General features: G+C 33.8%; 1 protein-coding gene across 1 annotated transcript in view; it reads left to right on the top strand.

The window, feature by feature from the left end:
• Positions 1-10269, top strand: part of LOC148620192 (dynein beta chain, ciliary-like) — a 41029-nt gene extending 30760 nt beyond the window's left edge. The window contains exons 36-46 of the mRNA XM_088580874.1: positions 46-192; positions 850-2310; positions 2729-2899; positions 3329-3451; positions 4032-4225; positions 4634-4910; positions 6310-6537; positions 6897-7208; positions 7545-7787; positions 8115-8303; positions 8997-10269. Coding sequence (XP_088437000.1) covers positions 46-192; positions 850-2310; positions 2729-2899; positions 3329-3451; positions 4032-4225; positions 4634-4910; positions 6310-6537; positions 6897-7208; positions 7545-7787; positions 8115-8303; positions 8997-9614 — 3963 coding nt within the window. The 3' untranslated portion in view covers positions 9615-10269. The remainder of the gene's footprint in view (positions 1-45; positions 193-849; positions 2311-2728; positions 2900-3328; positions 3452-4031; positions 4226-4633; positions 4911-6309; positions 6538-6896; positions 7209-7544; positions 7788-8114; positions 8304-8996) is intronic.
• Positions 10270-14337: the final 4068 nt, after the last annotated feature.

Genomic DNA, 14337 nt, shown 5'->3' with positions numbered 1-14337 from the left:
AACCATTAATTGTTTTATTTGCATATTCCTGATTTTCTTTTCCAGACCAATCTGACTGAATTGAAATCTTTCGGTTCTCCACCACCTGCTGTAATCAATGTATTAGGTGCTGTGATGTGCCTGCTAGCCCCAGGAGGAAAGGTGCCAAAAGATAAAAGCTGGAAATCAGCTAAGAGTGGTGTTATGGGCAAAGTATGTTATCTTCGTAAATATGTTACAGAGAGTTAAATGTTCAGCTTCATGGAACATAACTCTTGAAATCAGTGATATGTTTGTATCATATTCAATTTCAACAAAGCCGGTCAAGCTTCCATTTGAAACAGAATGAAATCAGTCCAAGTTACTTTTATGCTACATAAAATTGGTGTAACATGCTAAATACAAACATTCCAATGACTTGCATGAATTGTGTCCCTTACCCTAGGTCTACCTACTTAAGTGACAGTGCACACCACTATGTTGTACCATCACTTAAGAATATGTGAGACCTCCTATAATAGATGCTGTGAGTTTGCATTATAAGTTCAAACAATCACTTTCTAACCGCATATGTCATTTCAATACTACATCTCTACAGAAAAAAATAATTTTGTGCCATGCTTCAGAGCATCTACATATATATAACGTTGCTGACACTCCATCTCTTAATTATTTTTAGTTTAAAAATGATTATCTTTTGAATATGAAGTTATGAATTATTAAAGTTGTTTCATGTAAGCTATAAGTTTATGTGAGTTACTGATATTTATGGCTATCTAAATTGTGAGTAAAAATGTGTTCTATGATATGAATACCGGTATTTATAATTTTTGTATCTTTGATTAAATGTTGTTCTGAATTTCATTTCAGGTTGACGTATTCTTGGACAATTTGGTGAACTACGATAAAGACAATATTCATGAGAATTGTCAAAAGGCAGTACAGCCATATCTTAAAGATCCTGAATTCAACCCAGACTTTGTCCGAGGCAAATCTTTAGCTGCTGCTGGTCTATGCTCATGGGTCATCAATATCATTTCCTACTATGAGGTCTTCTGTACTGTGGAACCAAAACGTATTGCTTTAGCTCAGGCTAATGCTGAATTAAATGCTGCCCAGATAAAGTTGAATGCTATCAGAGAGAAACTTAAAAATCTTGAAGAGTCACTTGCCAAACTTACTGCAGAATTTGAGAAAGCCACAAATGAGAAATTGAAATGTCAACAAGAAGCTGAAATGACTGCCAAAACTATTGAACTGGCTAACAGACTTGTTGGAGGTCTTGCATCTGAGAATGTCCGTTGGGCTGATTCCATTGCAAACTTCAAAGAACAAGAGAAGACTCTTCCTGGTGATGTTCTGTTAACTACGGCTTTTGTATCCTACGTAGGCTGCTTCACCAAAAACTACAGACTTGACCTTATGAATGGACATTGGGTTCCATACTTGAAGGGACTGAAATTCCCTATTCCAGTTACAGAAGGTCTAGACCCCTTATCCTTGCTCACAGATGATGCACAGGTGGCTTCATGGAACAATGAAAACTTGCCTAGTGACAGAATGTCAACTGAAAATGCTACCATTTTGACTAACTGTGAAAGATGGCCCCTAATGATTGACCCTCAGCTCCAAGGTATCAAATGGATCAAAACCAAGTATGGTGCTGATCTGAAAATCATCCGTCTGGGTCAAAAGGGATATTTGGATGCCATTGAAAAAGCTGTAGCCAATGGCGATGTTGTTCTTATTGAGAACATTGGTGAGAGTGTTGACCCTGTATTGGATCCTCTGATTGGTCGTAACACCATTAAGAAGGGACGTGCTATCAAGATGGGAGACAAGGAAGTTGACTATCATCCAAACTTCAAGTTGATTCTCCAAACTAAATTGGCCAACCCCCATTATCAGCCTGAGATGCAGGCTCAAACAACTCTGATTAACTTTACTGTAACCAGAGATGGTCTGGAAGACCAACTGTTGGCAGCTGTCGTCAGCAAGGAGAGACCTGACTTGGAAAAACTAAAGGGAGATCTTACAAGACAGCAGAATCAGTTTAAAATCACACTCAAAGAACTTGAAGATTCTCTCTTAGCTCGTTTATCCGCTGCTGAGGGTAACTTCCTTGGAGACTATGCTTTGGTAGAAAATCTTGAACATACCAAGAGAACTGCTGCTGAGATTGAGGTGAAGGCAGAACAAGCTAAGAAGACTGAAGTTGATATCAACTTGGCTAGAGAAAGCTACAGACCCGCTGCAGCTAGAGCATCCCTCCTTTACTTCATCTTGAATGACTTGAACAAGATCAACCCAATGTACCAATTCTCACTCAAGGTATTGTATAATATTATTTAACACTTAATTCACATTTGATACAAACATACTGTAAATTTAGAAATTTTTTTTTGCAGTTTTTGTGATCAATCTATCACACAGTTTTGAATTTGTCATCTTTCTTCCAGTGAAGTTATAATTTTCTATGAAGAAAAATATTCCTGACTGCTTAATATCATATTTTAGATCTACGTGCAAAAATGGAATTGCTGCTTAAAGTATAAGTAAAAAGTACTATTACATCCTTCAATAAGTTCATGATCAAAAGCCAAACATGAAATTTGAATACTAAACTATTAAAGTCAAATACAAAGATAAGTTTCATGTGTAAGTAGAAACCCTATAGATAACATCAAACTCTTTTTCACACTTCTTAGAATTCTACCATTTGACAGTCACCAAATAATTTATTTTCCAGGCTTTCAGTGTCGTGTTTGAGAAAGCTATTGACAGAGCAGAACCATCTGAGGAACTCAAAGCTCGTGTTAACAACCTGATTGATTGTATTACATATTCAGTCTTCATGTATACAGCCAGAGGTTTGTTTGAGAGAGACAAGATCATCTTCACAGCTCAGATGACATTCCAGGTACATTTAAGGATCAAATCCATTTTTGATTTCTTTCATGCTTATTTCAACAATGAAATTCCAAATCTTATCTGCAAACCAAATTTATTTTTTTTTATTCCAGTTTGTTATTACTATCAACAATTTATGTACTTACTACTATTTCTTAATTCATTGGCAATTTTATATTTTTTTTTTCTATTTTTCTCATTGCCTGATAATTTCTACCTCACGCTGCTGCCATGATACTGAAAAATATTGGTGATATCCAATGACAAAATTATATCAAATCGACTGTGACATCACCAATAAACAGAATAACGTCAGTTTTGAACATCTCAACAGAACAGACACACTGTGATATTTTCTGTCTTGACTTCAAATTTTTTCTTGATTACTTGTATCATAGTGTTATCCTTTGCTGTCAATTTTTATTTTTTTTATTTTTAGATCTTGTTGATTGCTAAAGACATCAACCCAACAGAACTGGACTTTTTACTCAGATTCCCAGCAGTACCTAATGTAACATCTCCAGTTGATTTCATGAACAATAACAGCTGGGGAGGCATCAAGGTCAGTTATCTCCCTTAAAATGATAAATCCCAGTATACCATTGGACATAAAACTTACCTAACTGTTAGTCCATTTTTGATGTTGAAATTAAAAGAATTATATTAATTGGCAATTTGAATATTTTGAGTATAGTACAGTACCGTAAATGAACAATATTGTTCAGCAGTGTAGATAATTGATATACCATTTTTTTCTCCATTGGAGAGGACCTCCATAATGTTGTTATAAGTTGAGTCCAATCTCCTTGCTTGTATTCTTGAGCAAATAAATATGTTTTAGCTAAACAATTTTTTTGTGTTTTGATGAAATAATTAATTTGAGGGGATTATGACATATATTCGCAGCACAACCAAAGCATGAGAAATTATAAAAGTCTTAAAAATACTATTTATAGGTCATGATATCCAAAGAGTTTACATACTTTTAAAGCTTGCTGATTATACTCTTGTATATTTGGCAGTGAGTAGAAATGATTTAAACCTTTTGAAGATTAATGCAAAAAACACACACACACACATACATATATATATATATTTAACTTGTAGATTTTCTTAATTATCAATGCAATATTATTTTTCAGGCTATGGCTAACATGGATGAATTCCGCAACTTAGATCGTGACATTGAAGGCTCTGCCAAGAGATGGAAGAAGTTTGTAGAAAGTGAGGCCCCAGAGAAAGAAAAGTTCCCACAAGAATGGAAGAATAAGACTTCATTGCAGAAACTCTGTATGATGAGGGCTCTTAGACCTGACAGAATGACCTATGCTATCACGTAAGTTTTAGTTGGTTCTTAGGCACTTACATTTATATTACAATAATATAATATATTATTATATATTTTGGAAAATAATTCTTTTTACTCATCTATTGAAAAAAAATATTGATTTTGGTTGCTGCTGAAATATGAATAAAAATTTTGTGCATACACCAAAAACATTTCTTTTCTGACATCAAAACCCAGCCCCTGTCAGAATAAATATGGTTGGTGTCTTATTTCTAATTTTTGAAAAATTGTAAAAAAAATAAATCTTGTTGACAATGAAAGTCCTATTGCACTGTCAAAGATTGGGCAGTCAAAGCCTATTGAAATGCATTGTTCAGACCATATCGCATGTGAATTTTTTGCTTTAGTTGGATCTTAATAAGATTTATTCTATGTTGAATATTTTTGTATTTCCAGTGACTTTGTAACTGAGAAACTTGGAACCAAATACACTGAAGGAAGAAGTGTAGAGTTTGCCAAGTCCTACGAAGAATGTGGTCCATCATCACCAATCTTCTTCATTCTATCTCCTGGTGTCAACCCATTGAAGGATGTGGAAATGCACGGAAAGAAGATTGGATTCACAGATGACAACAAAAACTTCCATAACATCTCCCTTGGTCAAGGTCAGGAAGTTGTTGCTGAACAGGCCCTAGATCTGGCTGCAAAGGAAGGTCACTGGGTCATTCTACAGGTAACTTAATGTTTAGAAACATATTATTATTTTTCTAACACTATAAATTCAGATTTTACAATTGCAAAAAGTATCAAAGTAATAAAACCTTTTTTTCACAAAATCTCACTTTTGTGAAAGGTAAATGAGGGCAAAATAGTACCTGCAAAAATATAAAAATAGGAGATTTGGTATGATTACCAATAAGATAGTCATTGACCAAATGTCAAGCAATGAACAATTTAACTTCTACAGGTCACCACACAGTATTCATTTATTGGCAAAACTCATACCATAAAGCATAAATGTTTTTTATACAAAATGCTCATACTCTGACAACTGTAATGATAAATAGTTTTTGTTTGTTTGTTTGTTTGTTGGGATTTAAAGCCCGTGCTGCAATAATGATAAATAGTAGCAAATATGATCATTTTACAGATGACATGAAAATTAACAAACTTGAAAATAAATACAACTACAGTATATTAATGATGATTTTATGTCTACGTACTTCTGCCTTACAATGTCTATATTATGTCTACGTACTTCTGCCTTACAATGTCTATTTTATGTCTACGTACTTCTGCCTTACAATGTCTATATTATGTCTACGTACTTCTGCCTTACAATGTCTATATTATGTCTACGTACTTCTGCCTTACAATGTCTATATTATGTCTACGTACTTCTGCCTTACAATGTCTATTTTATGTCTACGTACTTCTGCCTTACAATGTCTATATTATGTCTACGTACTTCTGCCTTACAATGTCTATATTATGTCTACGTACTTCTGCCTTACAATGTCTATTTTATGTCTACGTACTTCTGCCTTACAATGTCTATTTTATGTCTACGTACTTCTGCCTTACAATGTCTATATTATGTCTACGTACTTCTGCCTTACAATGTCTATTTTATGTCTACGTACTTCTGCCTTACAATGTCTATTTTATGTCTACGTACTTCTGCCTTACAATGTCTATTTTATGTCTACGTACTTCTGCCTTACAATGTCTATATTATGTCTACGTACTTCTGCCTTACAATGTCTATTTTATGTCTACGTACTTCTGCCTTACAATGTCTATATTATGTCTACGTACTTCTGCCTTACAATGTCTATTTTATGTCTACGTACTTCTGCCTTACAATGTCTATATTATGTCTACGTACTTCTGCCTTACAATGTCTATATTATGTCTACGTACTTCTGCCTTACAATGTCTATTTTATGTCTACGTACTTCTGCCTTACAATGTCTATTTTATGTCTACGTACTTCTGCCTTACAATGTCTATATTATGTCTACGTACTTCTGCCTTACAATGTCTATTTTATGTCTACGTACTTCTGCCTTACAATGTCTATATTATGTCTACGTACTTCTGCCTTACAATGTCTATATCATGTTTTATAGAATGTCCACTTGGTCCAGAAATGGCTTCCAACACTTGAGAAGAAACTTGAAACCTACAGTGAGTCCAGTCATGAAAACTATCGTGTGTATATCAGTGCTGAGCCAGCTGCCTCTGCAGAGTACCACATCATCCCACAGGGTATCCTTGAGGCTGCTATTAAGATCACCAACGAACCTCCAACTGGCATGTTCGCCAATTTGCATAAGGCTCTGGATAATTTCAATCAGGTATAAAATGTTGCCATTTTTCCGTGATATTTTGCTGATGAAATACACAATTTTTATGGATAAGGGTTTTGAAATCCTTCACGTACAGATCTTTGTTTATCTACCAGAGCATGAGAATATAAGAAAAAATAAAATTTTAAGTAAATCTGCTGTGAATTTTATTACTTTTGTCGTTTAGGCCTTTCAGAGCTTACTTAAAGGTGTTTACATGTGCTGAAGACCTTTTAGTGATCTCTGATAGTATTTACTATTTTGTATTTAGGTTACACACTGGGATATTTGTTGCATTTACCATATCTGTTCTTTTTTTCTAATCCTAGATATTCAACATTAACAAAATGGTGTCATTATTATTTCAGGATACTATGGAAATGTGTGCCAGAGAGACTGAATTCAAGAGTATCCTATTCTCCATCTGCTACTTCCACGCTGTAGTATGTGAACGACGTAAGTTTGGACCACAAGGATGGAATAGAGTGTACCCATACAACACTGGTGACTTGACAATCAGTGCCATGGTGTTATATAACTACTTAGAGGCTAATGCTAAGGTACCATGGGAAGATCTGAGATATCTGTTTGGAGAGATTATGTATGGAGGTCATATCACTGATGACTGGGATAGAAGATTATGTAAAACGTACCTGGAGGTCTACATGCATCCAGACATGGTAAGTGAAAACAACTAGGAGAATTTATACCTTGTATTAAAATTTGGCAGATTTTATATATGTACACTCCTTGTCTTTGTTTTTGTCTATTACTTATTTGATTGTATATTTCATGGCCAACAGTAGTTTTCTTAATGGAAAATAATTGGTTGTGATAGTTCTAACAAAGTTTTACAAGTTTACCCATAAAAACCACAAACATTGATACTGCACAAACAATTGTACTTCCACAGAATCAGAGAATCCAGTTTATAATTCTGATATAATTGGCACAGTTTTTGAGTTTAGACTGCCTTTTTGAAATTTGTTGATGAAATGCTTTTGTACATATTACAGTTGGATGGTGAACTATACCTTGCTCCAGGATTCCCCATACCACCCAACTCAGACTACAAGGGCTACCATGCTTACATTGATGAATGCCTACCACAAGAAAGTCCATACCTCTATGGTCTACATCCTAATGCTGAGATTGAATTCTTGACCACCAAGTCAGAGAACCTGTTCAGAACTGTATTTGAAATGCAGCCTAGGGATTCTGGTGCATCTGGTGGTACTGGAGTCAGTAGAGAAGAGAAGGTATTTTTTTATGGCATTAAAATTATTTTTGGCCCTATTGAAGTACCACATACCTTTTTTTGAAGCAAATGGTTGAAATTTGAGAAACAACCAGTTCAGTGGTTTGCATATAGAGGTAGAAGTTAAAAAAATCTGATATTCTTTCTCTTTGATCACATAACTACAGTATGATATAAATATTTATATCATATATTATGGTAAACTGAAAACTATAGTAACTTAGTCCTAGAATACAATGTCACTTAAATCAACAGACACTTTAAGAGGAGATGACAAAAAGTTTATAGTTCTTATCAAATATCAAAAGTTTGTGCTCACATTTTGTAGATTAAGAGTATATTGGATGAAATTAGTGAGAAATTACCTGATGAGTTCAACATGGTTGAAATTATGGCTAAAGTACCTATAGAAGAAAGAACACCATATGTTGTCGTAGCCTTCCAGGAGACTGAAAGAATGAACATGTTGACTTCTGAGATGAAACGTACTCTCAAAGAATTGGATCTTGGATTGAAGGTAAATTTCATTTAAATAACAGTGAAACCTGTCTAAACTTAACCCTTTTTGGACCTTAAAAATGGTTCGGTTTATACAGGTATTCAGTTTGCCCAGGTTAAAGACATTTACTTACTGTCATTTACGTCCAGTGGCATGTGGGGCAGCAATAAGGTATGCCACTTGTGCCTATCCTTGGCCATCTTTTGTAAACGTACCCTAGAGTGTTTAAGTTCACTCTTTTCCCACTCAATGGTACATTGCCATGTAATCTTGGGTCTACCTCTGCTCCTATTCCTCTTTGGTGTCCAGATATTTAAATAAATATAATAAGACATTAAAAATTGTCTGGTTTAGACAGGTTTTTAGATCATTCATTGTTCGTTTAAGACAGGTTTCACTGTATTATGTCTCTTTCCTGTACATAGCATGCATGCTTGAAGAGCATCAATTACAGAAATTTTCCTTGACACAAAATTGAAAAGCTACCAAATACAGATAAAAGCAGAATAATTGAAAAGTGGTAAAACAAAAACAAAAAAAACTAGCATTTCTGTTGGTGAATTAATTTCAGCTATTTGTTAGATTTGGTACAGTTTCAGTTATAGACACTATTGAATAAGTACTACAGAAAATGTATGAAATCTAATATTTACTGGTAATAGATTTGTACTCTGTATATGTCTTATATACTAAATAATTTTTGATTTTCAGGGTGAACTTACCATCACAGCTGATATGGAGAACCTTGGTAACTCCCTGTTCTTGGATGTTGTCCCAGAGAGCTGGGCCAAGAAAGCATATCCTTCACTTTATGGTCTGTCAGCTTGGTATGCAGATTTGTTGCAGAGAATTAAGGAATTAGAAACCTGGACCTCTGACTTCCAACTTCCAGCTGCAGTATGGCTTGGAGGCTTCTTCAATCCACAGTCCTTCTTGACAGCTATTATGCAGCAGATGGCTAGGAAGAACGAATGGCCATTGGATCGTATGGCTCTTCAGTGTGATGTCACCAAGAAGACCAGAGAAGACATGGCAGGCCCACCAAGAGAAGGTGCCTATGTCCATGGTCTTTTTATGGAAGGAGCCCGCTGGGACATGCAGACTGGTATGATTGCTGAGGCCAGACTCAAAGATTTGGCACCAGCCATGCCAGTTATCTTCATCAAGGCTATCCCTGTTGATCGTATGGACACTAGAAACATATATGAATGTCCAGTCTACAAGACTAAGACCAGAGGTCCCACATTTGTCTGGACCTTCAATCTGAAGTCCAAGGAGAAAGCAAGCAAGTGGGTCCTTGGTGGTGTAGCCCTGTTACTACAAGTATAAACAATGGAACCAAACTTGACTGTTCTTAAGTTTTTTTAAATTGTTTTTTTTCTATATTTTATAGTGTCATTGATATTCCATATCTTTCAGTTATGTGACTTTTAAAGATTGGATTAATACTTGTTCTATATACATTCTAAGACCATGATGAAATACATAGACTTAGAAGTGCTATTGTTATTGTTATAAACAAACTTACATGTATCACTACATGTGTTAATGATAAATCCCAGTTATAGATGCTAATGTTTGAAACAACTTTTTTTTATGCTTCACTTGAATTTGTTGAAAACTATTTTTAATATGTTTTTTTTTCTTCATTAATTAATCGTCTGTTGAATTGTGTATTTTTTTATCTAATGTTATTTTGATGTATTTATTTTTTACAGAGGAGTGAAGTCACTTGTTATTTTTCTGTGGTTTATATTTTTGTGTATACATGAAGTTGTAATAGATTTTATATTTGTAATGAGTGTTTCCGTCCATTTTGAAGATGATGTCCGTTTTTTTTGGCTCTGTCCAAATCATTCCAAAGACTTTTTTAAATTTCATACCTATATTAACAATATGATAGTGCTGATGAATTATTTATACAAATCCACAGTGTTGTTGAACTGTTTTTTTCTGTTTGCAAGCATTAAATGAATGACATATATTACTGGACTGTTTCTTTTCAGCTTCCATCAACATGATTCCATTAAACAAAAACAATTGAAGAAAATTGACAATGAATAAAAAATACTTCATAAAACAAAATCGAGACCAAAAGAAGGAAAGTTTACAATTAAAGTAAAATTAAATCATGTCTGGTTCCCTGTGAATGTATTTACAGGGTATAAGGTATCTTTAGGTACAATATACTGTATATATATTAATTTTCGCTATATTTGCAGTGGACAGAGAACTGCAAAAAATTGTACCCGTGAAATTGATTTTAACACTATATAATGCTAATCTTTTGTTTTAAATCACAAAAATTGATATGTGCGAACAATGTTCACTTTACAGAATCTCCAAAAATTACCAACTGAAAAAATTAAGTAACTGTCTTTGTAAGAATCATGCAAAATCTGAAAAATGTGGTACACCCAAAAAAAGACTACATATTTTCATTTTTGTAATTAAGTTGTTTTGTGGGTCAATATTACGAAATGTGTAATTATTCATTCCAATCTGCCTACTCTTAGGAGATAATCAACATTGAAAATCCAATAGATTCTATTGTATTTGAGTGTTATTTACAGAGTTATCTCCCTTCCTTTGGAATTCTACAGTGCATTCTATACAATTTTTATCTCCTATGGGCACAGGTTATATGAAAAACCAAATATTAATTTCTGTTTACTAAAGCATTCTAAACAAGATATCAAAAATAAAAATATGTAGGCTTTCCAACCATGAATCACATGATTCTTAGCTGGAGTGCTACTTAAAGTGATGTCATGATTAAAAGTATTCTTTTAATACTATGATACCTTACACACACAAGATAAGCAGAGGGCAAAAATTATATGCATTTGTTTGAGTGTTAAAACTTCACAAAATGAACAGAGTACATAAAGCATAATTTTAACAGAGGACAAAACACAAATGTTTTCAAAACTATTATATATTATAGCCACATATATCATAATTGCAAAATAAACAGAATTCACAATATTAGCAGCTTGGGATTGAACCCAGGCCACTGTTGCTGTAAGCTGATACTACTACCTGACCTAAAGGAGTACGCCACTAGCAAAGCAAATGGAGCATGGTATTTAAATACAACATCATACTACCTATAAAAAAAATACCAAATACTTACCGAGATCACCAAAAAGTCTTCAACAAATAGTAATCTTAATTTGTAAGCTGACATAACAGGAATTAAAAAAGTAATAATCAAACACAGAAAGCAGTGGTAATTAACGGGCTTACAGTATATTATAACACATAGAATGGGCTTACTTGTTCTATGACATAAAGAGTAATCAAGGGAACCCAGGTTATAGCGGTAATAAAAAAAAATGTAATCCAGGGACAAAGATCAAACATGGAAAATAGACATACACAACAAAGAACATAAAGTAACTAAAATCATACATACAAAGTAACAAAAGCAAATGAGCAACTCGGACTCCACTAAAAACTGGTAGCATGGACCAGGTGCACCTGTAGGGTAAGTGTCCTTTGCTTTTCTAAAAACACCCGCCGAGTTTCTCATCAAAAGTCCAGTCCAGGATAGACAAACGAGGAAAACATTATGTACAAAATCAAGAATTTCTTTATTTTAAAAATCTACACTTTAGCACATAAAATCTCCTTTTTTTAAGGCTTTCAAAGTTCAATTGATATTCTACAAATAATTGGATAACAATGAAAACAAGAGATCTTCAGGATTAACCTTACTAAATATATATAGCAGTGATATATCCACTATTCCCTGTGTAATAAATTTCGATACTTCATATTGTGAACTACATTTGATAATTTAGCTCTATGACTGTCCCACCAAAACATTAAAATACAAATATACAACTCATCATAAAATTATAAATTTATGATGAAAATATCAGTATATTATTGAGAAATTCTATATAATAAATAAGTTAATCAATCAGTTATTGTGAATCATCAAAATATAATTATTTGTGCCAAGAACCATTGAAGAGAAATAATTTTGCTCACTCTAAATATGGGCATGATTACATTTTTGTTATTTGCTCTTAAAAATTAAATATCTTTATAATATCCATAAAAGTTTTTCTAATTATTAAATGTTAACATATCTTGTTAGACAATCTATTACCATAATATCCAAAAATCTCTAATTTTCTAATTTTTATTTGATTGTACATGCCATCCTTACAATGTCAGAGTGCCTGTGTCTACTTGTGTTCATTGGGTCCCACAAAAATCCACCCAACACATAAACCCTGATATTGCGAGGATGTGTAAATGTGTATCTTCACCATCAAAATCAAAACTGTCCCAAGTCAGAAATTTCTGACCTCTGTATATCTTGTTTCTTTTTCACCTTTAGTTTATTTTTATGTTACTTGAGTATATAGTGGCAACTCTTTTGCTGTGCCTGTGTATAATGATGTTCTGGGGCCAGCTGGACCCTGCCCTGTGGTATGTTTCCTCATCGTTCATTGAAGACCAATAAGTGGACTTGGGCTGACATTTTCATCCAATTGGGGTTGTTGTCTCTTTGACATACCAATTCTCATAATATTTGATTAAAAAATTTAAAAACAAAAAAAACAAAAAAACTCAATATTGTAAAAAACTAGAGGCTCAAGAGAGCCTGAATCGCTCACCTTGTTAACCATTTGCTTATTTGAAAAACTTGAGGAATGAGACAGGCTAAGTTAAAATCAACTAAAATTATTCATAGCATTTTCATGACCTGAACCAGAATTTTGCTAAAGGCAATAATTTTTGAATTTTTTTCAAAAACCTGTCTTATGACTCCTAAGTTCCATTTTTTAGTATAGGCAGCCATATCTATTCACGGATTAAAAAATCACAACAGTCATTTTGAGCACAATACACTAATTTCATTGAATGATCTTATAGGTTTTAGAGAAGATTTTCAAAGTTGTACATATAAAAAAAAACAACAAAAAAACTGTTTCAGGGGTCGTAACTACTACATGAGTCAATGAATGGTTTTGAAAATTTCAGCATTGTCCTTCTCACGATGCTTAACAATTTTATCCATGCCAGAAATTTGCTAAAGGCAACGGTTTTTGAGTTATTTGCAAAAAACTGCCATCTGACCCCCATGTTCTATTTTTAGTAATGGTGGCCATGTTTTTTCATGAATCAACAATCCCATCTCTTAATTTGTGTGGGATACCCTAAGGAACATATATGTCAACTTTCATTGAATTCTGTGCAATGGATTTTGAGATGATTTTCAAAGTTGCACATGCGAAAAATGCAAAAAAACTGTTTCAAGGGCCATAACTCCTACATCAGTTGACCAATTGTTTTGAAAATTTTGGCAGAGGTCCGTCTCATGATGCTGAACAACATTACTCTGATAGAAATTTGCTGAAAGCAATGATTTTGGAGTTATTTGCAAAACACTGCCATCTGACCCATCTTCTATTTTTAGTAATGGCGGCCATGTTTTTTCATGAATCAACAATCCCAACAGTCATTTTGTGCAGAACACCCTAAGGAACAATAATGCCAAATTTAAAACCTGTCAGTACAGTAGTTTCAGAGGAGAAGATTTTTTAAAATTTGTCCACGATGACAACGACAGATGCCTAGTGATGGCATAAGCACACTTGGCCTTTGGTCAGATGAGCTAAAAAATAGCTGTGCGTAAGGATATAGTATGCCTGTACCCCACTTTTCAGTGTTGCAAGTCCCAAAACTTAGAAATGAAAAAAAAAAAGCTTTTCTAAGAATCATCTGGCATGTTCACAGAAGAATGGACAGATGGCTGTCTACCATAATATATCAATAAAAAGACAAGCATATAAGAAGAAGAAAAAACATGAAGTTGCATGCATTGTCCCGATACCCTCTCTCATTCCATAAACAGAATATAAAAATGTCCCATGAAACACAAAATTTCTATATAAAGCCGCATACCAAATTTGGAAATTTGAAATCAATTCTCTGGGAGCTGAGAAAGTTGTGATGAAATTTCCGATGGACAAACAAGATGATTCCAATTTACCACCAACTTATTGATGGGGGAAAAATAAGACCAATTAAG

The sequence above is a fragment of the Perna viridis genome, chromosome 4 (assembly GCF_037379345.1).
Source record: "Perna viridis isolate PV_CMFRI_1.1 ecotype Kerala chromosome 4, ASM3737934v1, whole genome shotgun sequence".
Taxonomy (NCBI): Eukaryota; Metazoa; Mollusca; class Bivalvia; order Mytilida; family Mytilidae; genus Perna; species Perna viridis.
This window is presented reverse-complemented; position numbering and strand designations above follow the sequence as displayed.